This window comes from Staurois parvus, unplaced genomic scaffold (genome assembly GCF_062004578.1).
Source record: "Staurois parvus isolate SC_StPar_1 unplaced genomic scaffold, SC_StPar_1.0 ptg000287l, whole genome shotgun sequence".
NCBI classification, from domain to species: Eukaryota; Metazoa; Chordata; class Amphibia; order Anura; family Ranidae; genus Staurois; species Staurois parvus.
The window spans coordinates 15,584,621-15,611,759 of record NW_028318083.1 but is presented as its reverse complement, the minus strand read 5'-3'; the positions used below and the strand labels follow the sequence as shown (position 1 = coordinate 15,611,759).

The 27,139-nt window shown below is 39.6% G+C and overlaps 1 protein-coding gene across 3 annotated transcripts in view; it reads left to right on the top strand.

Moving 5' to 3' along the window:
- The window catches only part of CDKAL1 (CDKAL1 threonylcarbamoyladenosine tRNA methylthiotransferase), a 951,890-nt gene that overhangs the window by 342,375 nt on the left and 582,376 nt on the right, over nucleotides 1–27,139 (top strand). For all 3 annotated transcript variants that reach the window (XM_089682258.1, XM_089682259.1, XM_089682260.1), the window contains exon 9: nucleotides 7,317–7,420. In XM_089682258.1, coding sequence (XP_089538384.1) covers nucleotides 7,317–7,420 — 104 coding nt within the window. The remainder of the gene's footprint in view (nucleotides 1–7,316; nucleotides 7,421–27,139) is intronic.

Sequence of the window (27,139 nt, the reverse complement as noted above, 5' to 3'; positions counted from 1 at the left end):
AGCTGGGATTATACCAACACCCTGTTTTTGCTTGCTTTTGATCTATGTAATCACGCTTGAGGCAGATTTACCGGTGGTGAATTCATGATTTTACAGTCAAAACTGTACATTACTAGCTCATGCTAATCCCATTTCACTTCATGAATCTTTCAGCATTGTTTCTCAGGTGTCTCAAATGGGGAGAGGTTCTCTGGCAGAATTATGCCAGATCTTGTGGTGTTAGGACAACTGTTCTTAAAGACACATTTTCATCAAATGTCAGTTCTTGAAGTGTACAAACTGACAAGAAAGAAATATAGAGCTTGCCTTTTATCTCTATACTTTCAGTAATGAGACCTTTATCTGACTGCTGACACAGCATTTGGGGATGTCTGTTTTCTCAACTTGTCTCATGAGATCTATTAAAACTGACTTGCACCATCACTGCAGCTCCTATACTGTCTGGCCAGTCTTCCCACCTTTCTGTATTAGATGAGAACAGTTGACTTCCAGTAACAGTTTAACCTTTGTCTCAGACATTGTAGCACTCCAACTGGGATCTCTTTCAGATGTGAAAACCTGTTTGCAAGGAATATGACTCAGATTATCAAAGTCCTCCTGTTCAAGTCTTTTAATGTCCCTTTGAAGGTAAAAATTTGGCCCAAGGCAACTTTAGCCACGCAGTAAAGTAAGAAAAGGCACCATACGCTAGCATGAATTGCTCCATCCTGTCATTTTTAAAGTCTTACAGCTCAGGGAGCCTGTGCTAGATTATGTGCTTTGATTTTGTATTTTTCTTTCCATAGGTTCAGTAATACTGAACGCACTTTAAGTTGCATATTTTTGCTTGTATGAATTGTAATTATTTAGAGGTGTTTTATTCCATTTAGGTTATAGAACATGTGACATATAACGAAGTCGTGTGTGTCAACTCACCATATTACCGAGTGCTTATGATTGATAAAAGAATATAGTTTAAGAACACAGACCTGTTTAAAGTTGTGACTATTCGATCTGCTATGACTTTTCGATGGCTAGTTGTTTTTATAATCATCATTTATTTAGTTAAGTAAATAGAAACATACACTGGGTACACAGCAGAAATGATGACGTTTTAGCACTATGTTGGACAAGAGTAAGGTGCAAAAGCATAGACAGGACTTTTAAATGCAGATAGATTATATAATTAGTAATATTTGCCTTGATAAGCTGTTTATATTTGCACTGACATTTTGGTCAAGTGTTGCTCAAAGCAACCTGCATAGTTTTCCAAATACAATGCTTTTTTTTTTTTTTTTTTAATTTAAATTATGAGAATCCAAAAGGGGAAATGTGAGACACAAATGGAAAAGGATTTGACTCCGAGAAGGTAAAGGCTATTTATCAAACATGCTGCAAGTACAGAAAAATAACTGTTGATGTGACAGAAAAATAGTATGTTTCTACCTTCATAGGCATGTGGTGTAAGCCCTATCGCTATAATCCATCCTTATGCACAGAGGGCGAAGGAAGCTATCGGCTTACAGGATTTCTGGCAAAGTCAACAGTTGTGTTTTTTTTTTTCTTTTGTACCTATTAAACAGATGTAACAAAATAGTTTGATTTATTTAGCAAGCCACACAGGAGCATATAAGACAATTTCATTGCTACACCTCACAGACACTGGTACTCCAGCAGTTATCTAGGAGATGTAAACAATTGTTATGCATCCCAGGTCACTTTTAAAGCAGGTTTAGAACCATTTGTAGGTGTTTGGTGTTTTAAATTGGATTTGAATGCATTGAATTTTATTTTCTCTAAATGCAGCTGAACAGACTGCAGCTAAACCCAGGTAAATGCAGTATTGAACAAGGCATTGCATGCATGAAAAATAGTTTTCTAAATTAATATAAACACGGGTATGACAGTGCCAGTGTGAATAAGGCCTTAGGGTTTACATACAAAAAACGTACCACACTCTTAGCCTAGGTGGACACTTTCGTGTGCCTGTAGGCACAGCAACCCATTCCAAATACACTTAGAGAGAGAATGAAGATGTAGAATCTGTATAACACAACATCCCTCATGAGGATGGGATTGCCATATGTCACAGATTATCATTCTCACCAAATTCGGTGTGTGAATTGTACAGCTCATTGATTTTATTCTAAAGCTGGATGCACACAAATTTGAATTTCGATCTGTGTGTGGTCCTGTTTGTTCAACAGAATTTATTTGATAGATTGACCCCTGTTGGACTGGACTGCTGGAAAACTTTTGTTTGATCAGCCGCTGCAGCCATGCAGTGCTGATCAGTGTATTCTGACAGTGGAGGAGTCCCCTCTGTCAAAATGAAATAGAACAGTGGGGAGGATTCCTCTGTCCACCTTGCTTGTGTGCTTTCGGGAATCCATTTGTTTTTCTTTGATTAGCCTGCTGGCTGAATGGGGGAAAAAAAATGTGTATACCCAGTTTAACACACAACTATTTTACTTTCAATAAGGGCATTTATCTTTAATGTATGGATACTGCTATGGGAAGTAAAAGGACAAACTAACATGCTAACTTATTTAAGGCACACCTAGAGTAAAAGTTACTTGGCAGCATACAGCAAAAGATATACATAGTGTTGATATTTTAATCATATAGAGAGAAAGTGAAGGAGAAAAAAAGTCACTCATTGCTTAATACGATTCACCCATCAATCAAACTAAAAATGGACTATTCAAGCACACATGTATAATTCCTAGACACTTCAGAATCCATTAAGGATGACAAACTGCACACCTCAATATATAAGAAACCTGCCGACCGCTGCAACTATCTTCACAGTTCCATCTTCCACTCCAACAAGCCAAATGAGCCATTATACACAGCTAAAGCACTAAATACCACCGTATATGCTCTGACCCAGAAGACAGAAATAAATATCTCAGAAAACTTGAAGAATCCTTTCATAAGAGAGGTTATGAGATCAAAATCATCAGTACAAGCATAAACACTGCCTTGAAAAAGCAAAGAGAATCACGTACAATACAAAGACACAAAAGCAAATAACTGTGTACTAACTACATACAATCCAGTACTAGAAAGAATAAGAAAGATAACCAAAGATCTGCAACCCATCATAATGAAAATATTCCAACCTGCACTGCTGGCTTTTGGACAGCATTCCAAGTTTAGGCATAACATAAAATTTAAGGCAATCACATTCTGATTCCAGAGACAGAAAAAAAGTAACCAGGCTTTGCAACAACACCAATATTACAGGATCATACAGCTCCTGAAATTTGTACCTCCAGAATTGTGACATATCCCAAGAAAGGATTTTGGCAGAACAAGACAGAACTTCCAAAAATTATTTTTCAAAGACAAATCATCAAAAATATTAGAACATCACTTTCTGAATCACTATCCAACAATTTTATGACCACTTTCACCTCTGTGACTGTTCCCCCATTCCACTTCCTATTCAATAGCCCACTCCTTTATTTATCTCACCAACAATGCCAGTTTGGTTATTTATTACATTTTCTTATTGTGCACCATCAATTTACACAGCACTTTACAGTAGCTTGAGAAAATATTCATACCCCTTGAAATTTTCCACATTTTGTCATGTTACAACCAAAAACGTAAATTTATTTTATTGGGAGTTTAAGTGATAGACCGACACAAAGTGGCACATAATTGTGAAGCGGAAGGAAAATGATAAATGGTTTTAAAGTTTTTTTTACAAATATCTGAAAAGTGTGGTGTGCATTTGTATTCCTGCAGTTATCAGCTGCAAGTCTTTTTGGGTATCAGATTTGCACATCTAGAGGGTGACATTTTAACCCATTCTTCTTTGCAAAATAGCTCAAGCTCTGTCAGACTTGACGGGGAGCATTTGCGAACAGCAATTTTCAAGTCTTGCTACAGATTCTCAATTGGATTTAGGTCTGGACTTTGGGCCATTCTATCACATGAATGTGCTTTGATCTAAACCATTCCATTGTAGCTCTGGCTGTATGTTTAGGGTCGTTGTCCTGCTGGAAGGTGAACCTCCGCCCCAGTCTCAAGTCTTTTGCAGACTCTAACAAGTTTTCTTCTAAGATTGCCCTGTATTTGGCTCCATCCATCTTCCCCTCAACTCTGACCAGCTTCCCTGTAAATGCTGAATAAAAGCATCCCCACAACATGATGCTGCCACCACCATGTTTCACGATAGGGATGGTGTGTTCAAGGTGATGTGTAGTGCTAGTTTTCTGCCAGGCATAGCATTTTGCTTTTAGGCCAAAATTATCAATTTTGGTCTCATCTGACCAGAGCTCCTTCTTCCACATATTTGCTGTGTCCCCCAAATGGCTTCTCGCAAACTGCAAACAAGACTTCTTATGGCTTTCTTTCAACAATAGCTTTCTTCTTGCCACTCTTCCATAAAGGCCAGATATGTGGAGTGCACGACTAATAGTTGTCCTGTGGGCAGATTCCCCCACCTGGGCTGTGGATCTCTGCAGCTCCTCCAGAGTTACCATGGGCCTCTTGGCTGCTTCTCTGATTAATACTCTCCTTGCCCGGCCAGTCAGTTTAGGTGGATGGCCATGTCTTGGTAGGTTTGCAGTTTTGCCATACTCTTTCCATTTTCAGATGATGGATTGAATGGTGCTCCGTGAGATGTTCATAGCTTAGATATTTTTTTATAACCTAACCCTACTTTAAACGTCTCCACAACTTTATCCGTGACCTGTCTGGTGTGTTCCTTGGCCTTCATGATGCTGTTTGTTCATTAATGTTCTCTAACAAACCTCTGAGTGCTTAACAGAGCAGCTGTATTTATAAGGAGATTAGATTACACACAGGTGAACTATATTTACTAATTAAGTGACTTCTGAAGACAATTGGTTCCACTAGATTTTAGTTAGGGGTATCAGAGTAAAGGAGGCTGAATGAAAATGCACGCCACAATTTTCAGATATTTATTTGAAAAAAATTTTGAAAAACATTTTTATCATTTTCCTATCACTTCGTGTTGGTCTATCACAGAAAATGCAAATAAAAAACTTTTACGTTATTGGTTGTAGCAAGACAAAATGTCGAAAATGTCAAGGGGTATGAATACTTTTTCATGGCACTGTACACATATATATTGTACATTCACATCAATCCCTGCCCTCAAGGAGCTCACAATCTAAGGTCCCTAACTCAGATTCATACATACTAGGGCCAATTTAGACAGGAGCCAATCAACCTACCAGCAGGCCTTTGGAGTTTGGGAGAAACCAGAGTACCCAGAGGAACCCACACTATCACAGAAAGAACATGCAAACTCCAGGCAGGTAGTGTTGTGGTTGAGATTCAAACCGACAACCCTAGTGCTGCTAGACGGAAGTGCTAACCATCTGGCCACTGTTCTGCCCATTGCTTTGTGTGTGTGTGTGGGGGGGGGGGGGGGCATTCTTTGTGTATTAGTACTTCTTGGACCTTAGGAGTAGGGGGTGCACCCTGAAAACTTCAATTTCCTTTTTTTTCCAGACATACATGTGAAATATCAGCTAAATGTTGCTTAACTGATTTACCATAAACTGTTTTTGTATTCAAAGTTCTTTGTATTATTTGTAACTATACATACAGGGGCAGCTATATTTACTCATCATATACACATGCTTTAATTCTAAATTTGCAGTGCTACACATTAGTTTTACTTCTACTAAAGATCGTCTGTGAGCTGGCTGCCTCATTGAAAACCATGCAGTACCAATGTGGTGGATAACGTTTCTCAACCATTTTAATCCAGAAGCAGAGTGATAGCATAGAGTTACTGAGAGCTTCTTCTAGTGCCTAGTTTTATTTAGTAAAATATTACACAAAGGAAAAACAGCTGTGAGAATATAAAAATTAAGATAAAGGCTGAAGTAACTCAAAATATGTTCTCATTAACACTATATTTTACTTTCCATTTACCTGCTCTGCTGCCACTAGCATTTGCTATCAATAGACCACAATAGTAGTAGCCCTGGTTACCTATACAACTGAATGAATCAGAGAAGGGGCTTTGCCCACTCTTTGAGCCCTCCACTTACTGAAAATTTTGTTAGCCCTAGACTGTCAAAAAGAGAGCATCCAGTACTGGGCTTCCTCTTCAAAATTAGCGCCACAGGCACACTCTGATTTAAATGAATGTTTGAAAATAAATGTATACAATTAAAAAAAATATATGCTGTAAAAGCAACAGGAACACAATATATGTCTTTAGGTTTGTTAGCATTTACAAAAATCATTTACCTGTTCTGTAACTGACTTGAGTTCACATCACTCTATAGCCTAGTGAAGAATTTATTATTATCAGTATATGCTTAACCTAACCCTTGTAACACAAGAATTCATGGGAATTTGTTTATTGTTTTAAAAACCTTATTTTTACATGTTTTTTTAATTTGTAATTGCAGTTTTTCCCATTATTATTATACAAGGTTTTCAGTACATAGCACAAACCGTTTGTGTGGGGTTTTACAAATTTAAAGAAGGTTAGGAGAGTCCGGCTTGTGAAATCTTACAATCTAAATGGATAGGCAACTGATAAAAGAGAGTAATAACTGTGCTGGAGGCGTTTATGAAGAAAGTAAAATTCCAGTTGTTAGGGGCAAGTTAGGCTTTCCTACAGGCTTTTTAAGGGTCACTCGAAGGCGGGCAGAGTAGGCGATAGCCAGGAGGATTAGGGTAGGGAGTTGCAGAGGAAGGGACAGGCTTTGGAGAAGTCCTGGAGATGAGCATTGAAGCAGTTGACTAGGGTGTTAAAGAGCAGGAGGCTCTAGGAGAAGCAAATAGGACAGTTTGTATGGTATTTAATGAGGCTTTTAATTTATCTTGGAACAGAGTTGTGGATGTCTTTGTATGTTGTCGTTGTCTTTGTATGTTGTCGTTAGTATTTAAAATTTTATGTATTGAATGACTGGAAGATATTGGAAGGATTGACAGAGGCTTGGCGGACACTGATTTGATAGATGGATGAATTTGACAGCAGGTTTTATGATTGAATGAAGGGGGGATAGTCTGCATAGTGGTAGGCCTCAGCAGGAGTCTAACCTGATTAGATAACTTTGGAGAGATGGTCAAATCTAAGAGCTTAGAGGGGCTGCAAAAAATCATGAAAATCTAATCGTAGCTATGCTGATCCTTATATTTTACAATGATTTTAAAATATTTCAGCAGATGCTAAGGGAATGCCCTATGCTTTATTTATATATAAAACAAATAGTTAGGAAACCACAAGTTTACTACAACCCTTGCAACCAATTGTATATTGTTAGCAAGTTTTTATGTTTTACTAAAAATATCTGAAATGTATCAAACACACGTGCTATTATTGTATTTTTTAGGTGCCTAAATGCATGTACCTACTGCAAAACAAAGCATGCAAGAGGAGAGCTTGCAAGTTATTCTATAGAAGAACTGGTTGACCGAGCGAAACAGTCTTTTCAAGGTATGGTCAAAACCTGGAATTTTCACTTGTATTTTGATGATTGGATGGATAAGGGAGGGGGGGGGGGGGCAAGTTTATAGGAACCAAGCACCTGTCGGCTGCAAGAATTTTACAAGCCTGGTAATGCCTGCAGGAACAAGGTTACATGGAAAAAAACAAAACGATGCTTGGATATGCTTTTGATGGGGAGAGGAAAGTTTATTGGTACACAACATAAGTAATTATTGGACATACACAGACCCAAGTTTTATTCAGTGATATTTACTTTGTACTTGGTTAAAAATGCTATATATGTTTAAGGGTTTATATACAGGTGCTGGGATAGACCAGCTTGGGTTGGTTTGTTCATTTTACAATACAAGGCTCTGGCCACTTCCATTTCCAAATATTGTAGTTTCCTTTGTCAACCTGCCGTATGTTTGCAGTATGCACATTACATATTTTGCAGTTTGCATGTGAGATGAAAGAACAGCAGAAGCTGGTTGCTGGTAGACCTGTATTTTTTGTATGTTTCCACTTATGGTTGATCTCTGTTTGTCAGAATCCAAAAAGCACCAAGAAAGTAAACATGAAATGTATATCTTATCCACCCCATAACCCTTTTCTCTGTTTTTATGCTTTTATAAACTGTAGACCTAAATCTTGGTAAAAAATACACTGCTATGTTTAGCTATCAGATTTTCCTGGACAGAGATTAAGAAATCAAAGACTCTTGAGGGTTGATTTACTAAAGCTGGAGAGTGCAATATCTGGTGCAGCTGTGCATGGTAGCCAATCAGCTTCTAAACTCAACTTGTTCATTTAAGCATTGACAATAAAAACTGGAAGCTGATTGGTTTATATGCAGAGTTGCATCAGAGTTTGTACTCTCCAGATTTAGTAAATCAATCCCTTGGTCTGTTATAAATAAGCATTGTGCTTATGATCGTCTAAGTAACTAATTTGTGCTCAGTTACTCCATTGCTATAACATGAGAGCTCCTACCTGTCAAAATATATGTGACCACTTTTCAGAGTAGACATGAATTTGCCTTGTGTAAAACTATGCATGCAGTTATAATTAAGAGTCAAATTTAGGTATATAAAAAATAGAAGACATAGCATTATCTAAAGGCAAAACTTTTTTTACCTTAATTTCCCTGCATTAGAAAAAAAAAAAGAATCTCCCGGTAATTCTAGTTGTTTCTTTGGAGCAGGTGTAGACCCATGAACTCTGCAAGTGATTCTAAAAAAATGATCCTGTCTAGAAAGAAGTTAAAGAAGTTAGGGCAGACAGTGTGCACACCTACAGTAGTTTACAACTGCACAGAACAGACAGGATCATTTATGGTAAACACACTTCCCCAACCCTGTCCCTAACCTTATATAGAAGGGAAATGCAAAGTAGGAATTTTCACACTATCAAAAGGTAAGAAGCAAGTTTTTTATTATTGTTTCTTTACGTTTTACTACGTGAATAAGAACATGTGACATATAAAATAGGTGTTTTTCTTAATTTTGCTGCAAAAGTGGAAATACTCTTTAAGTTTGGGTCCACCACTTTACTGGTTACTGCGACAGAAGGCCATGCACTGGGATAGTGGAAATGCCAAATAATGCATGAGCTGCGTATAGGAATTAAGCACCAGCAGTCTATTGCTGTTTAGCTCAACTTCCTACTCCATTCAAACTATCAAACTTGGATTTCCACTTTAGCTGGAGAAACCATATTGATACATAACAAAACTAGTAATACATGTCTGTTTGTCCTTCAGTGAATACATATTATTTTATATCTAAAACGTGGAGAATTCTCTTGTTTGTAATCTTCTCTTGCATTCCAATTTGTAGAAAACTCAGATATTAACTCCTAGCCAATAGGACTTTTTGCACATCATGGTATTTCTGTTACACTGAAGCATGAAATTGTAATCCGAGGTAATGTAATGCAATCTCTGTAAATTAAAAAGAGAGGCAGAAGGAACAACTGTCAGTTGGCATGACTTTTATCAGTTTATGCGGGATAACATTTTCCTGGTAATGGGAACATATGGTACTCTGGGTTTGATTTGCTGGTGTCCTCTGTTCTATTTGCACTATGATGAATTGTCCATCTCTGCATCTGTGTGTGCTTTCTATGGGAGGGACTTTTTTCTTGTCTGCTGTCAAGATTATTTGCTCAAATTTGACACGTAGATGTGACTAAAATTTCTATAGTCTTGGGTATTTCTCTGTTCACCTCAGTGTTAACTTGCATATGATATAAGGAACATTATTTTTTCTTGAGATCATAAATGCATGTAACAAGACTGGAAATTGTCCTTTAATTTGAAAAGCACGTGCCTTGTATGAAACAAAGCATTTGTGCCACATCATATTATTTGTTGGATCAATTGATAATAAAAAAAAATGCTTTTCATTTACCATTGCTTTTTTTCACTATACATTTTTTCCTCAAAATATAAGAGTTGCTATGATGAACTGTGAAGCACCTAAAAAGAAAAAAAAGAAAGTTTTGCCTATAATTCTACTTTTTCATTTTGGATAGAGTAAGGGACGTTTATAACTCCTGTCTTTATTTCCCATCCATGTCCCAGTGGGGAGCATACCTATCACTTCCTGTCCCATAGCCAAAACAGGAAGTGAGGGGAAATCTGCAAATTAATTGAATCCCTTAGGGCCTCCAAGGTCACCCAACCTGGTTTCCCCACTGAAGACCTCACCATTGTTTTTCTGGGGACAGCACAAAATTAGCAATTTTCTTTTACTTTTGACTATTTACTACTACAATAATGCTAAACTGAGAGAGTGAATCTACCTAACGGGCACAGACAACAATAAAAACTGATGTGTGTTCTAAGAAGAACACAGCCAGGATAACCAAAGAGTGGCTCCGTAAGAAGCATATCAAGGTTCTGGAGTGGCCTAGCCAGTCTCCAGACCTAAATCCAATACAACATCTTTGGAGGGAGCTGAAACTCCGTGTTGCTCAGCGACAGCCCCGAAACCTGACAGATCTAGAGGAGATCTGTGTGGAGGAGTGGGCCAAAATCCCTGTTGCAGTGTGTGCAAACCTGGTCAAGAACTACAGGAAACCTTTCACCTCTGTAATTGCAAACAAAGGCTTCTGTACCAAATATTAACACTGATTTTCTCAGGTGTTCAAATACTTATGTTCAGCAGTGCAAGACAAATAAATTCTTTGAAAATCATACAGTGTGATTTCCTGAATTTTTTTTTAATTCTGTCTCTCAGAGTGGGAATGCACCTACAATGTGAATTTCAGACCCCTCCATGATTTCTAAGTGGGAGAACTTTCAAAATCGCAGGGTGTTCAAATACTTCTGTTCCTCACTGTATATGCAATAGCCATGAATTGAAAATAAAAAAAATTAAAATCTAAATTAAATACAGTACTGTATTTAACCACTTTAAGATTGGCTAACATACTTGTGTGTCTCAAGCTTAAAGGATAAGTTAACCTTTGGAAAATGTTACATGTTCCTCCTGTTTTTAGGGAGAAACATGTAACATGTTCCCACTCCCGTCCCCTGCCCACTCTACTTCATCTAGTGACAGCTACCAAGGGATCTTCTGCACTCACCCAGCCACCATGTCATTCATTCACAGAGTTCAGTGAATGGAAGACTACAAGTACTGTCACCCTTTGCGGTCGTCTGCTTGTAGTTATTAATTAACTACCATGGCACTGTTGAGGGCTGTGGTAGTTTTTTTTGTCTCTCCCTGTCAGTGTGTATCTGACTGCAAAAAGATGTGCATTTATTTATTTATTTTTTTTAAGTGAACTTATCCTTCAAAGTGGTTATGCCGGGTTGATGCCTGAGGCCACATGCATCATCCTGGCAATGTTTGTTCAGCTGCTTAATTCCCTTTTTTGTAAAAGCAATCCTAGCAGCTAATTGGCTTTCCTCCCAGTGTCCTCCAGCACCTCTCCGGGCTCTCCCATCCCACCAGGGGAGCCCAGGACTGAAGCTAGCATTTCCGCCAGCTTATCATACATGAACAGGGACCAGATCATCTCTATGGTGTTAGAAACGGGAAGCGACAAGTATGTTTCACTGGATGTAAACAAGCCGTCACTTGGGAAAGTATCTTATTAAACCGATCTTGGTGTGAACAGAGACTTTTAGGGGAAGAAGAGAGTTCTGGAGTCTAATAGACCCCAGATCTCTTCACAAATAGTACCTGTCACTGCCCATGCTATCACAAGGGATGTTGTTCATCCCTTGTGATGACCATAAAAGTGAAAAATACACAGTGTAACAAATAAATAAAATAACTTAAAGTGCCCCTTTGTGTGCAAAGGTGCATGCATGCTTCGGTCCCGCACACATAAGTAAATGGCAATTTAAGCACACATGTGAAGTATCGCCACGAACGTCAGAGCAGGAACAATAATTCTAGCACGAGACCTCCTGTGTAACTTTAAACTGGTAACCTGTAAAGGTTTTTAAAGCATCACTTATGGAGATTTGTTAAGTACCATAGTTTGGCGCCATTCCACGAGCATGCTCAATTTTTATAGCGTAACATGTTAGGTATCTACTTACTCGGCGTAACATTATCTTTTTATATTTTACCAAACAGTTGGGTATTACATTGTGTTTTATGCATTAAAATTCATTAAAGTGTATTTTCTCCAAAGAAATTGCATTTGAAAAACTGATGCACAAATACCATGTGATAGAAAACAAATTGAAAATCCCACAATTTTATTCTCTAGGACCTCTGCTTAAAAAATGTTTAGGGGGTTCTAAGTAATTTTCTAGTAAAAAAAAAAAATACTGATTTTTACATGTAGGAGAGAAGTGTCAGAATAGGCCTGGTCTTCAAATGTTTAATACTGGTACTATTTGATACTGATGCCATACCATCGTATTAAAACACTGCATTAAATAAATTCCATTGGTTGAACAAACGGCAGAAGAATCGAACTACAAAAATGCAAATATTGCACCACTTCCCCTAAATATTACACTAAAAATTATTGCACATAAATTAACCTAATGCTAACATATCGTAAACAACAACAAATCTAGATCATAAATCCAAATTAGGACCCTTGTGTCCAGCACTCACAGAAAGAAATAATATAATTTGATGGCCACTGGAAAAAATTACTTCCCGTGTCACTCAGTGGTGCATCGTGGTTGTAACAATCTATCACTGAAGGTTCTCCACAGACTGATCACTGCATTTTGGAGCAGGTGGAGAGAAGTTGTCAAATTTTAAACGTACTTTTGACACCAGCCTTCTTTTTGACAAAATCTGACAAAGTAGGATGTCTTTTTGCTATTCCCCAGTGCACCAATGCAAGGGTAGCTTTTCATTTTCCTTGGAGTTTAGATTTTAAAAATATATTGGCTGTATACACAGAATGATAAATCTTTAAAAAAAAAAAGAAAACTATGTTGCAGTCGTCAGTCAGCCGTTATCAGTCAGTTGTGGTAAATATATCAACAGTTTAAAAGCTTGTAAAAGCCTTAAAATAGAGAGAATGTAGTTAAGATGCGGTGATTCTTATGGAAAGAAGGAACAACATTTGTTATAAAAGTAAAATGACTTCAGGAACCTGGGACTGTTTAGTCATGACATTGGTCTGCTCTGTAATTGGCATAATAAATGGGGACCTTAATGTTGAACTTTGTGTTTATAACCCAAGACGGTTTTGAGAGTTCTGCAAAGTATGCAGTGTGTTATGTAGAGAACACATCTGGGAGATGTAAAGTTGGCCATCCAGTAACATTTACATAATTATAGCAGTCTGCAGATTTCAAGTGCATGTTTTCTGTGTTCAGAAAAATAACTTTCTTAATGAGCACTTTATTTACTGTGCAAAAAGTAACACAAAAAGCCAGAAACTTTGTAGCAGACACCTTAACTACATTAGTACTTGCGTCTAACAACTGTAAGGTGAGGGATGGTTATTTACCCTATGCCATTTATAAATGGCAATGAGTAAAGAACCGCCTATTAATGCCGATGAACCAAGCGGTCATTGAACACTGTATGATTTGTATATTAACTCTCCATCTCCCTTATCCTATACATTCACCCCTTCATCTTCATTCTGTTAGTGTATGTGACCTGTACATTAACCCCTTCATCTCCTTTGTCCTATGTGTAGGACATGTATGTTCTGCATCTAGCGCACCATTACCAAGCTCTGTGTTTCAACTCCTCCCTTCCTTATACCAGCAGGTTTTTTCATTTCCTTAGGAAAAGTATCAGATCACTTTGGAATGTCTACTTTAGTGGGTTTCATACCGTCCTGGTATTATTTTATTTCATCAGAAAGTTAGGCTCCATATACACTGCAGCTAATAAACTCACATTTAGGAGCTTATCTGCATTTGTTTCAGCAGCCCCTGAACTCCCCCCCCAATGTTTTCCTATGTGTCCATGTACACTATGTCGTTTATAGTCATTTACAGGCAGTTGAGTTTACAGCCGTTTTTTTGAACGCACAAAATTTGCGCTCAGGAGTAGATTTTATCAGCTTTTCAAACGCCAAATGCGTCTAAACGTGGCTATCCGCGTTTATAAGCGTTTGGAAATTTTTTTTTAACTCTTCCATTTCCAGATGCTGTACAGAGCCTTTTTCATCATGAAAAATGCATGTAAAGCTTTTTCCTGGTACACCATACTTTGAGGTTTTGCATGAAAGAAAATGTTAGACACTGCTGCAATAATTTCTGCATAGAAATGAGCTGGAACACATCCAAACACCACAAAAAAAAAAGACAGCTAATCTCAACAAATACTGCTCTCTCTATTTCTTTCAAAATATCTGAAATTTTTTACTGTTTTTCAGTGCATTCTGGGCATTTTGGAAGGTCCCCTGAGGTTATCTTTAAAAAACGCTTCTAAATGCAAACGCTCATAAACATGCATTAAACGCGGTATGCAAACGTGGCTAAACAGATGTTTTTTAACCTACGTTTTCCAGCAGTCATTTTCCATCGTTCAGAAGTGTTTTCCAAATGCCCCGCGTACATGGAGCCTTAGGGACACGGTTTAAAAAAAAAAAAAAAAAAAGTTTTTGTCTTTTTCCTGTATATAGCAATACCAAAAAACAAACCATGGTTATTAAAGTGTTAGTAAAGGTACTAGCACAATATGAAAGAGTTACCTGAGAACAAAGCTCTCTAGTGGCTTGTTTTCACTGCTACAGAGGCTTCCATCTTCACTCTGTCTTCCTTCCAGGTTCGCAGGCTGCAGCTGCTTGAATGGCCAAGCCACGGTGACATCACTCCTGTGCATGTGTGCCGGAGTCACGGCTGTTGCACAAAGTTCTGAAGAAACTGGTATGCCGTTCCTTCAGAGTGCATGTGCCGGTGACATCACCATCTGCCACTCCCTAGAATATCTCCTAAAAGGTAGACATTTAGGAGATATTCATTTAACCTACAAGTAAGCTTACCTAGGGGTGGACTGACCATTTGGAAACTCGGGCACTGCCTGAGGGCTTGGCGTCAGTAGGGGGCCCCATGAGATGCCCCTGTACCTTTTTCATAGGCTTTTTTGAGTTTGGGCAAGGACACAGGGGCCCCATGATCCCCTATTGCCCGGGGGCCCCATGAGTTGTCAGTCTGCCCCTGAGCTTACCTGTACTATAACTTTAAATATCACTAAAAGAAAGCTTTAGATGCCTCAATAAATGAATTGTGATACACTGTTTATAACTGAATCTCAAAGTATCAGAGCACTGGAAACTAAGAAATAGCCTTGTAATAATGGGGTATTACAGGTGGTATGCAAGTGGTGCCTGGTTCTACCTTGTCACTGCTTCCTCGCTACCCTTTTCCACCTCTTCAGTGTGAGCCATGTGGCACACGCATGCACATTCTCTTCCTCCCACAATGCAGTGTTCATAGTCTGAGAAGTCTAACCAGACACTGCTACTGTAGAGGGAGGGGGGATTTCTAGAGCTATGCAAATATCTATGGTGTGGGATGAAACATTTCTTTGTTCCATGTTGCACTATTCAGATGTTTTATTAAATTGTAAGTGGGAGCAAGATCAAAACTTAAGTATATGATAGTCGCTATCATTAAGCATTAACACAGCAGGCTTGTTTGTGTAAAAAGGTGACAATGTAGTTTGTTCTACAGTGAAACTGCACAACAGCATAGTCACCCTAAGAACTGTAGTCTTAGGCCCTGTTCACACATAAAAAAAAAACTGCTTGTTTTGATACACTTTCATGAAAACACACGTTAAAGGTTTCAATGAATGGTAACACACCTAAAATGCACATAAAACATGCCACAAAAATGTGAACCAGCCCTGAGATGTAATTATTAAATGGACTACAAGTAAAAAAGTTGGCAAATTAACCGCCTCCCGCCCGCCATATAGTACAATGACGGGTGCAAGGTGGTTCTCTCATTCTGGGAGGATGTCATATGACATCCTTCTTCTAACCGCGCATGCGCGGCTCCAGGAGCGTACAGCGCGGCGATCGGTTGTGCGCTGTGTCCCTTGGACACAGCGGATCACTGATCAACGGAAAGAGCCGAAGATGCCAGCTCAGTTCTGTGATCAGCTGTGTCCAATCACAGTTGATCACATGTAAATAGGGAAATGCTGGTTATCGGCATTTCTCTCCTCATGAGCTGTCACGCTGACAGCTTGAGAGGAGAGCAGAGCCGGTAATCTGCATCCCTCAGAGGGTACGTGTACACTGATCATCAGGGCACTGATGATCAGTGTAGTGCCAGCTGTCAGTGCTCATACATGCCATTTGCCAGTGCCCATCAGTGCCTACCAGTGCACATCAATGCCACATATCAGTGCCCATCTGCGCTGCCTTTCAGGGTCACCCATCAGTGCCAGTCAGTGCCACCTATCAGTGCCTATCAGTGCTGCCTAACAGTGTCAGTGCCACCTATCAGTGCCATATGAGTGCTGCCTTTCAGTGCCCATCAGTGATGCCTGTCAATGCACATCAGTGCCACCTATCAGTGTCCATCAGTGCCCATCACTACAGCCTCATTAGCACACATCAGTGAAGGAGAAAAATCACTTATTTACAAAATTTTATAACAAAAACGAGGAAAAAAACATTTTTTTTTCAAAATTTTCAGTGGTTTTTGGTTTGTTTTAAGAAAAAATCCCAAAGGTGATTAAATACCACCAAAATAAAGCTCTATCTGTCACAAAAAAATGATAAAAATTTCATATGGGTACAGTGTTGCATGGCCGCGCAATTGTCATTCAAAGTGTGACAGTGCTGAAAGCTGGAAATTGGCCTGGGCAGGAAGGGGGTATAAGTGCCCTGTAGGCTAGTGGGTAAAGCTCAACTCCAGCTAACATGTTTTAGCAATTACAGCAATGGATTTCTTTTTTCAGTTGGCAAAAAAAGTTTAAACTGTTTGAATGAAAGCTGACATTTAGAAGTAACCCGCCGATGTAATGTGGTTTGTTCTAACTCTGTAACTGTCACTTTTGATGGACAGCTTGGCCTGTTACAAGAAGTTATAAATTACCCAATCTGCAGGCTGAGTTAACATTAACTAAAGGTGGGCCCAAACAAACAAACAAACAAACAAACACTGTTCTTAAAGTTATTGACAGACTGCATTTTTTGTCATTTTAAAATATTTTTTGTAAATAACAATTTTTCTAACTTTAAATTGCTATAACTACAGTTGTATGATGTATACAGCAGAATTATGACTGCATCAGGACTCACATTCATTGCACCCTCTTTGGCTTTTAAAATCTGTAAGTAACACAACAAAAAAAATAAAGGTTTGTTTTAGTTATACTTTACACATTTTTGGCACTGTATTCATTATAATTTTCTAGTGCTATATCATTTCCCATCAAAACCAATGCACAGAACTATCATCAGTGATTAAAAGTCTTTTAAACACCTTTTGGCACTGTATTCACAATAATGTTACATTTATGTTTGATACTGTGCTGGTATGTATACAATTGTGTTGATTCATAAACACTGGAGGGAAGGGGGGTATTGTTTTCCAGCCTCTGTGGGTCAAAGGGAGAATTGTTTTTTTTTTTTTCTAGTGGGATTTATTTCATTTGTGTTTTTAATAGGGAAAAAGTGGACATAAAACCATGCTATCACGTACCTGGTTCCTACAGGCGACCTCATGTGAGGGAAGATAGTAGCACCCACCCCCCCTTTTTTTTAAAAAAACTTGTTCCTCTGTTTAACCCCCAATAACCTTTAGTTTACCCTAATCAGTCCTACTTAACTCTTTATGTTATGTTTAATTGTCTAAGAATTGCAAAAAAAAAAAATGTTGCAGGACAACAAGACTAAAAAAAAAAAATCTAGACCCCCCTCCCCCCCCCCCTGCTGTGGCCAAGAGCAGATCTACTGATGTAGGGAGTGGCTGGATAGAGCTGCAGCCCAAGAGGGAACTACAGCAGGAACTGTGTTAGGGGGAGGGGGTGGTGTTCACCTTTAAATTTTTCCTTATAATGTTCTAAACTTATGAAAGAAATATTGCCTCCCTGGCTGTCCTGACCTTGTTGTCAAAGTGTTACTAAACACATGCATTTAGTATATCTGATCTCCCACAGTACATAGAAATGCAATTATTTTAGTAAATATAAACTGCTAAATACCTTTTCTCATCAGCAGATATAGCAGTGACTTCTATCAGTGTCCAGCAGAGCACTGGCTAAAGCTTGTAGGAGGAGTTTTCATTCTCCCCTGATTGTCCTATGAGGCTGCATAATCTCTACCCCTCTATCTGGACAGTGCTGATTGGCCCTGTGCTGATCTCATGCACTCTCCCAAGAAAAAAAAATCTCTAGCAAAACACACCAAATTGAGCATGTGCAGCTTGCCTCCTAGCCTCTGTTCTGTCAGCAGATTGGGAAGAGTAGAAGAAAGGGAGGATCAGAGAAGACTTGAATAAACATCCTTTTAACACAATGAGGATGATTAACCCCTTAGGTTCCACAGTGAGTATAACAAGAATGCTTTACTGCATATACAGACTGATTTTACTGTTGTGGGTTTAGTAACACTTTAACTGTCTTGAATTTAATAAAAAAAATGACTTTCAAAAATCAAAACAAATGAACAGCGTAAGTGAAAAATTCATTTCACAGGCAGTATTCTGTACATTTTTGTAAACACCCCCCAGGAATCCACTGGCTCACTGGTATTCCCAGCTGCTTTTCTCCAATTACAGCAATGGGACTCGATCATGTGATGATTCCAGACAGACACTTAGACTAGCCATATACTTTTACATTTCTCTTTTTCGGCCTGCGGTAAGGGAATTATTTTTTTATCCAACCTGACTTTTTTTCTGTTGATGGGGAACTGCAATGGGGCTTTAACTTGATATTGTAAGTAAGTTGAGGTCAAGCAAGTTTAAGGAGCAGTATTTGTCCTGATCGAATTTCTCTTTTATAGGTTTTAAGTTGATATGAAATAGTTGATGCTGCTGTTGCTGAGTTTGTATATTGATTTCCTTTATCAATAGTAAAAATCTAAACAGTTGTTCAGATCTAGTATTCGTTCTGTGATTTGTGCAGTTTTTTCATCAGTTACAATCATGGCTGTTAACTTACAAATGTCAAAAGTGGTTGGAACATTTAAAAACATCTGAAGAGGCTTATCAGTGACCTGCCATGCTTTTCTCTCATATATTTTTTTTAATTTCTAAATGATTTACATTCTTATTCCAGCAAGAGTTATTTTCAGCTACACTAATCAGACAGCAAAAGTCCTGTGTCAGCAGTGAGAAAGGGTCACAGTGCTCTAGATTTATGAGGTTTTGCTGCTTACATAGGATTTTATTGCTAGTTTTTGGCCCAAGCGTGTATTATCCAGAATCTGTTCCAGGTTTCTAGACACCATATCATGCAAAACATTAAATCTGGTTTCTTTTAGCTATTTTACTGCATGCTAAGCTAATTTTATACACAGCGTCCATAAGGTTTAAGAACCCTACCTGCTATGTTGTCCAGTTTTTCGCAAAATAGGCCTGTCTTGCCAAATAGAGTGTCTGCTATTTTTTACTATGCTTTTACTTCAGAATGAACTCTGATGCTTTTTTAACATCTGTAGCAATGAAGTGAACCTGGGAGCACCAATACGGAGTTTATACCAGCATTACCTTACAGTATTTTAGATTTAAAGGCTGGTACACACAGGCTGAATGACAGGTATCAGCCGGTTCAACCAAAACCTACCAACAATTGGCCAGTGTGTACAGCAGCCTGCCCAACCGGATCCGGTCTAATAACTGGCTTTTTTTTAATCTGCATGCTGGAAGACCAGCATCTGATCAGATTAAGAAGTCATCTTTTTTTTCACCAGAGCCCCAGAAAGTGGAGATGGGTTTTGCTGCAGGCAAAACCCAGGTTGTGGCTCTCTGAGGGCCTGTTCACATGGTCTTGGGCAACTGCCTCACATTAAACTGCAGCGGTTTGGTGTGTGTCAGTTGTTCGTTCCGGCTGTAGAGGCAGTGTGATGCACTGTTCAGTGTGTGTGTATCTATATACTGTACTATATATACCATATTTTTCACTCCATAAGACGCACCTAGGTTTTAGAGGTGAAAAACAAGAAAAAAAATATTCTGAACCAATGGACTGCAGACATAGTACAGAAAATGACCAGAGACTGCAGACATAGTACAGGAGATAACCAGAGACTGCAGACACAGTACAGGAGATGACCAGAGACTGCGGACATAGTACAGGAGATAACCAGAGACTGCAGACATAGTACAGATGATTGCAGACAGTACAGGGGAATGACCCAGAGACTGCAGACAGTACAGGGGAATGACCCAGAGAATGCAGACAGTACAGGGGAATGACCCAGAGACTGCAGACAGTACAGGGGAATGACCCAGAGACTGCAGACAGTACAGGGGAATGACCCAGAGACTGCAGACAGTACAGGGGAATGACCCAGAGACTGCAGACAGTACAGGGGAATGACCCAGAGACTGCAGACAGTACAGGGGAATGACCCAGAGACTGCAGACAGTACAGGGGAATGACCCAGAGACTGCAGACAGTACAGGGGAATGACCCAGAGACTGCAGACAGTACAGGGGAATGACCCAGAGACTGCAGACAGTACAGGGGAATGACCCAGAGACTGCAGACAGTACAGGGGAATGACCCAGAGACTGCAGACAGTACAGGGGAATGACCCAGAGACTGCAGACAGTACAGGGGAATGACCCAGAGACTGCAGACAGTACAGGGGAATGACCCAGAGACTGCAGACAGTACAGGGGAATGACCCAGAGACTGCAGACAGTACAGGGGAATGACCCAGAGACTGCAGACAGTACAGGGGAATGACCCAGAGACTGCAGACAGTACAGGGGAATGACCCAGAGACTGCAGACAGTACAGGGGAATGACCCAGAGACTGCAGACAGTACAGGGGAATGACCCAGAGACTGCAGACAGTACAGGGGAATGACCCAGAGACTGCAGACAGTACAGGGGAATGACCCAGAGACTGCAGACAGTACAGGGGAATGACCCAGAGACTGCAGACAGTACAGGGGAATGACCCAGAGACTGCAGACAGTACAGGGGGATGACCCAGAGACTGCAGACAGTACAGGGGGATGACCCAGAGACTGCAGACAGTACAGGGGGATGACCCAGAGACTGCAGACAGTGCAGGGAATGACCCAGAGACTGCAGACAGTGCAGGGAATGACCCAGAGACTGCAGACAGTGCAGGGAATGACCCAGAGACTGCAGACAGTGCAGGGAATGACCCAGAGACTGCAGACAGTGCAGGGAATGACCCAGAGACTGCAGACAGTACAGGGGATGACCCAGAGACTGCAGACCTTTAGGGAGGGAGGGAGGGCAGGTACCTGAATTTTACAGGTACCCGCTCCCACTTCCACAGAGTTGTCCTCCCTTTAGTGTGGGAACCCGGCTGAAAGCCCACTGCGCATGCGCAAGAAGCACTGCGCTTTGTGACTGGCCCGGCCTCTTCTGGGGCCTGTCATGTGTCCCAGAAGACGCTGAGCCATTCACAAGCGCAGCGCTTCTCCCGAATGCTCAGTGGGCACCCGGCTGTTACAGCTCGGTGCCCACACTAAAGATGGCGGCGCGGGAAGAATGTACAGTGCTGGACCGAGGAACAGGTAAGGTCCTGCTGCAGAGAAGAGCTTAGCGGCAGGCCCGGTTTTCTGACATGGTGGCGGAAATACCGGACCGGTCGCTCCATATTCGTTCCATAAGACACACTGACATTTTCCCCCCTTTTTTGGTGCTTTATGACCACTGACAGGGTAAGTGAATAACATTGATTATCTTGTTACAATCACATCTGAAAGTCAGTGAGATTGATTAGGCATCAAATAAGCATGTTGTCTCTGACATTGATGTGTTTAAAGTAGAAAAAATGAGCATCACAGTTTGTTGCATATGGGACTGCATTTCTGCAGACCGATCAGAGTGCCCATGCTCACCTGTGTCCACAGTCAAAAGCACTATCAATGAACACATGATCATCAGAACTGAATCCCAGAACAATGGAAGAAGGTGGCCTGGTCTGATCAATCACGTTTTCTTTTACATCTTGTGGATGGCTCGGTGCATATGCGTCACTTACCTGGAAATAAGATGACAACATGTAGCATGGGAAGAGGGCAAGCAGGCAGAGGCAGTGTGATGCTTTGGGCAATGTTCTGCTGGGAAACCTTGGGTCCTACCATTCATGTGGATGTTACTTTGACAAATACCACTTACCTAAACTATGTTGCTGACTAACTACTTCCCTTCCTGGAAATGGTATTCCCTGATAGCCATTTTCAGTAGGATAATGCACCCTGCCACACTGCAATAAGTGGATCAAGAATGGTGTGAGAGAGACAACGACAAATTTGAGGTGTTGCTGGAAAAACAAGACCAATCCATGGTAGCCCTGCCTTACAACTTACAGGATTTAAAGCATCTGATATATTTATATTTTACATTACTTTTTTTGTCTAGTATAATGCTTGTTAGTTTTTATTTTATACAATGTTAAGTCAGTCAGTGGTTTTAGCAAATGAGTGTGAACTTGTAAAAATCATGGTATTGGGGGTGGTTCTTGAGGAACATTTTCTTTATAGAGATAAAGATATTTATGGGTATAATGTTTGCTTTTGGGTTTAATACCACTTAATTTGAAGATTGTATTGCATTCATGTTAAATACAGATGTTTAACGAGAATTTGTAACTCTACTTATATTTTTATATTTGAAGGATCTTAGTAAAAGGAAATAAGTTGATTATTGTACCTTATTGACATTGTGTGTATTCAGTGTACATCATGCCCTTGCCGAATATTATAACATAAACCATAAAATGTATGCTTCTCATGTGAAACAGATGCTTCTACTTGGATGCTGCTCCATTCTGGCGTGATACCTAATGCATAAAATAAGTCTGTACAGTTCTATGCATTTTGGCATTGTATATCTGATCTGAAATAATTTTATAATCTTCTACTCTCAGGAGTCTTGAGTAATTAAGGCAGATTCCTGAATTCTTTGTTAATAGTGTTTAGTTGCAGTTTTATTCTCTGTAATATTCAGCATGCAGAAGGCATCTGTCAAAGACTTCTCCAGTATTTTGGTTCCTGTCCAGTCTCAATATACAACTCTGCAAGCATCAACAAAATCTCATACTGACTTTATTCCCTCGATCCTCTCTGACCTTTTTAGTTTTCCAGAACATGCTTACAGAGAATGTGCTTGGAAAGTGTATCTCAGAATTTAAACATTTAAATCTTTGAGTTTTTCAATGATTTGTGGTGATATTTCTTTAAAGAAAAACAGGACAGTGAATATCGGTGTACATGCTTAGAATGTGTACCACTATTGTCAAAATCTGGAGGTAAAACATGGTGTTAAATACTAAAAACCATTGAAATTCCTATTAGCCCTAACAAAAAAGCTCTGATCCCAGTTTACTATGTTTTTACTGATGTTTGACTGCAGGCCAGCACAGACATATTATGTGCCTTATCGGGCTGAATGTCCATTGTCAGATGGCAGTGCATTTTCCCAGAACAAAATGGTGTGTACAAACTGAGGAAGCGCAAGATATTACAACAAAACTTTGATATACATTATCCAGAATCTGCCCCATTGTTACAGTCAGGTCCATAAATATTGGGACATCGACACAATTCTAACATTTTTGGCTCTATACACCACCACAATGGATTTGAACTGAAACAAACAAGATGGGCTTTAACTGCAGACTGTCAGCTTTAATTTGAGGGTATTTACATCCAAATCAGGTGAACGGTGTAGGAATTACAACAGTTTGCATATGTGCCTCCCACCTGTTAAGGGACCAAAAATAATGGAACAGAATATTAATCATAAATCAAGCTTTCACTTTTTAATACTTGGTTGCAAATCCTTTGCAGTCAATTACAGCCTGAAGTCTGGAATGCATAGACATCACCAGACGCTGGGTTTCATCCCTGGTGATGCTCTGCCAGGCCTCTACTGCAACTGTCTTCAGTTTCTGCTTGTTCTTGGGGCATTTTCCCTTCAGTTTTGTCTTCAGCAAGTGAAATGCATGCTCAATCGGATTCAGGTCAGGTGATTTACTTGGCCATTGCATAACATTCCACTTCTTTCCCTTAAACTCTTTGGTTGATTTTGCAGTATGCTTTGGGTCATTGTCCATCTGCACTGTGAAGCAACGTCCAATGACTTCTGAAGCATTTGGCTGAATATGAGCAGATAATATTGCCCAAAACACTTCAGAATTCATCCTGCTGCTTTTGTCAGCAGTCACATCATCAATAAATACAAGAGAACCACTTCCATTGGCAGCCATACATGCCCACGCCATGACACTACCATCACCATGCTTCACTGATGAGGTGGTATGCTTAGGATCATGAGCGGTTCCTTTCCTTCTCCATACTCTTCTCTTCCCATCACTCTGGTACAAGTTGATCTTGGTCTCATCTGTCCATAGGATGTTGTTCCAGAACTGTGAAGGCTTTTTAGATGTCGTTTGGCAAACTCTAATCTGGCCTTCCTGTTTTTGAGGCTCACCAATGGTTTACATCTTGTGGTGATGTCATGGAAATTTTGTATTGTTGGTCGAACTTTAAATGTGTCATGTATTCGTGTTATTCATATGTCTCTCGTGTGGCTTAATTAAAGCTTTGAAGGCTGCAATTGGGCCATGCGCATGTACAATGTATGTATTACAGTACTCAGCTTGGTAGTGGATGAGATGGCAGATCTGCGCTTATAGACCGGCGTGTATACCACCACGGCATTCCATGCGAATGCTGCTGTCAGTAGACCGTGGGCCTGTATCCACATATCAGCAGCATGGTACCACGTGGGCTTCATAACGCAATGCGCAAGCGGTGTGAACTCCACGTGTAGGCTTATGCATATCTTACAACCCATTACCAACTTGAAACTGTATCTTGGATGGATGTGTTTTAATAAAGATCGTATCGGGCCCATCCAGGTACAGACTGATATTTTTAGGGAGTGCTTGTGCAGAGAATTTTACATACCAATAGAAGCTAGTAGGACAGGAAATATGACCTCAGATGGCTCATAGGGGGGAAGGGGAGGAAGTCTGCTGACCTCAGAAGACTCATGGGGGAGGACCAGTGATAGATAATAGCAAAGGCTATGCTCCAATTGGAATGTATATCCTCTGTATAGGCAATCCCCATTGTATTGTTCGGTGGGAGGGTTTGACTTTATTCATGTGGGGGGCATGTGTGTATTTTTAATAAAAACAGAGAGCTGAGCCTAAAGCCGGCCCTTATGTGGATTGCAACCAGCCTTAGAGTGTCGTGTGATCATTCCAGGGTAACGGAGCTCCAATCACCCACAAATTCAACAGAACCAAAGTATTTGGATGGGCAGGAATCGTGTAGTTTGGCTGCAGTCGTGGTAAGCGAGATTCACACAGCTTTATGGGGGATTTCTGCGCATCCAACTGCGAGTACTCACGGTAAGGAGAAATTCGTTAAAGCGAATTTCCAAGACAGTGAACCCTCTGTATTCACTCTGGTGAAGTCTTCTCTTGATTGTTGACTTTGACACACATACACCTACCTCCTGGAGAGTGTTCTTGATCTGGCCAACTGTTGTGAAGGGTGTTTTCTTCACCAGGGAAAGAATTCTTTGGTCATCCACCACAGTTGTTTTCCGTGGTCTTCCGGGTCTTTTGGTGTTGCTGAGCTCACCGGTGCGTTCCTTCTTTTTAAGAATGTTCCTAACAGTTGCTTTGGCCATGCCTAATGTTTTTGCTATCTCTTTGATGGGTTTGTTTTGTTTTTTCAGCCTAATGATGGCTTGCTTCACTGATAGTGACAGCTCTTTGGATCTCATCTTGAGAGTTGACAGCAACAGATTCCAAATGCAAATAGCACACTTGAAATGAACTCTGGACCTTTTATCTGCTCATTGTAATTGGGATAATGAGGAAATAACACACACCTGGCCATGGAACAGCTGAGAAGCCAATTGTCCCATTATTTTTGGTCCCTTAACAAGTGGGAGGCACATATGCAAACTGTTGTAATTCCTACACAGTTCACCTGATTTGGATGTAAATACCCTCAAATTAAAGCTGACAGTCTGCAGTTAAAGCACATCTTGATTGTTTCATTTCAAATCCATTGTGGTGGTGTATAGAGCCAAAAATGTTAGAATTGTGTCGATGTCCCAATATTTATGGACCTGACTGTACAGGCTGTAGGTAGCATGACTTTGGTTTGTTAAACCAGATTTTGTTTCCTTTCCTGTAATAATTATGATCTGTTATCAGTATGAAATGTCTAGCTAATCCATCCTTTTATTGACTGCCCCCCCTTTTATTAAGAACTCAAGTGTTCAAGAAAAAAAGCAAAAATGTGTAGCTTATAGAAGTATTCACTATCATCTAAAATATTTCATAGAACCACCTATTTCCAGTTGCAATTAATTTGGGTTAAATTGTTAGAACATTTGGATCCTGCAGTTCCAGTCTTAGCCTAATTGCTCTAGTTCGGTTAGGTACAATGGGCACCATTTAACCAATTTAAGTCCAGACACTTTCACCTCCTTCCAGTCCAGGCCAATTTTCAGTGCTCTCACACTTTGAATGACAATTATTCAGGCATACAACACTGTGCCCGAATGAAATTTTTATCATTTTTTTTCACACAAATAGAGCTTTCTTTTGGTTGTATTTAATCCAATATTTATGTATTTAATTTAATTTAATTTTTTTGTGCTATAAATAAAAAAAAGGCCAAATTTAAAAAGCAAAAAAAAAAAAACACTTATTAAATTTTGCTAAATATGCTTTCTTCATAAATTTAGACCAAAATGTATAGTGCTACCTTTCTTGGTTGAATTAACCCACATCATTGTATATTATTTAGTCTGTGTGAAAGTTATAGAGTCTACAAACCATAGTATATATTATATTTGAAAATTGGTCATTCCTGATGTACTGACTACCTATATCATTTCTTGGGGCCCTTACTATGCCAGGAGAGTACAAATACCCCCCAAATTGGAAACTTTACAGTCTGAGGTATTTAATAAGAGGCGTGGTGAGTTTTTTGAAATTGTCGTTTTTTGCCAACATTTTTTGGAAAATGATAAAATAACTTTGTGAAAACAACAAATTTTACTTTCAACAAGCTAATTCTCTCACACAGCACAGGCATACTTACAATTATACCCCAAAACACATTCTGCTGCTCCT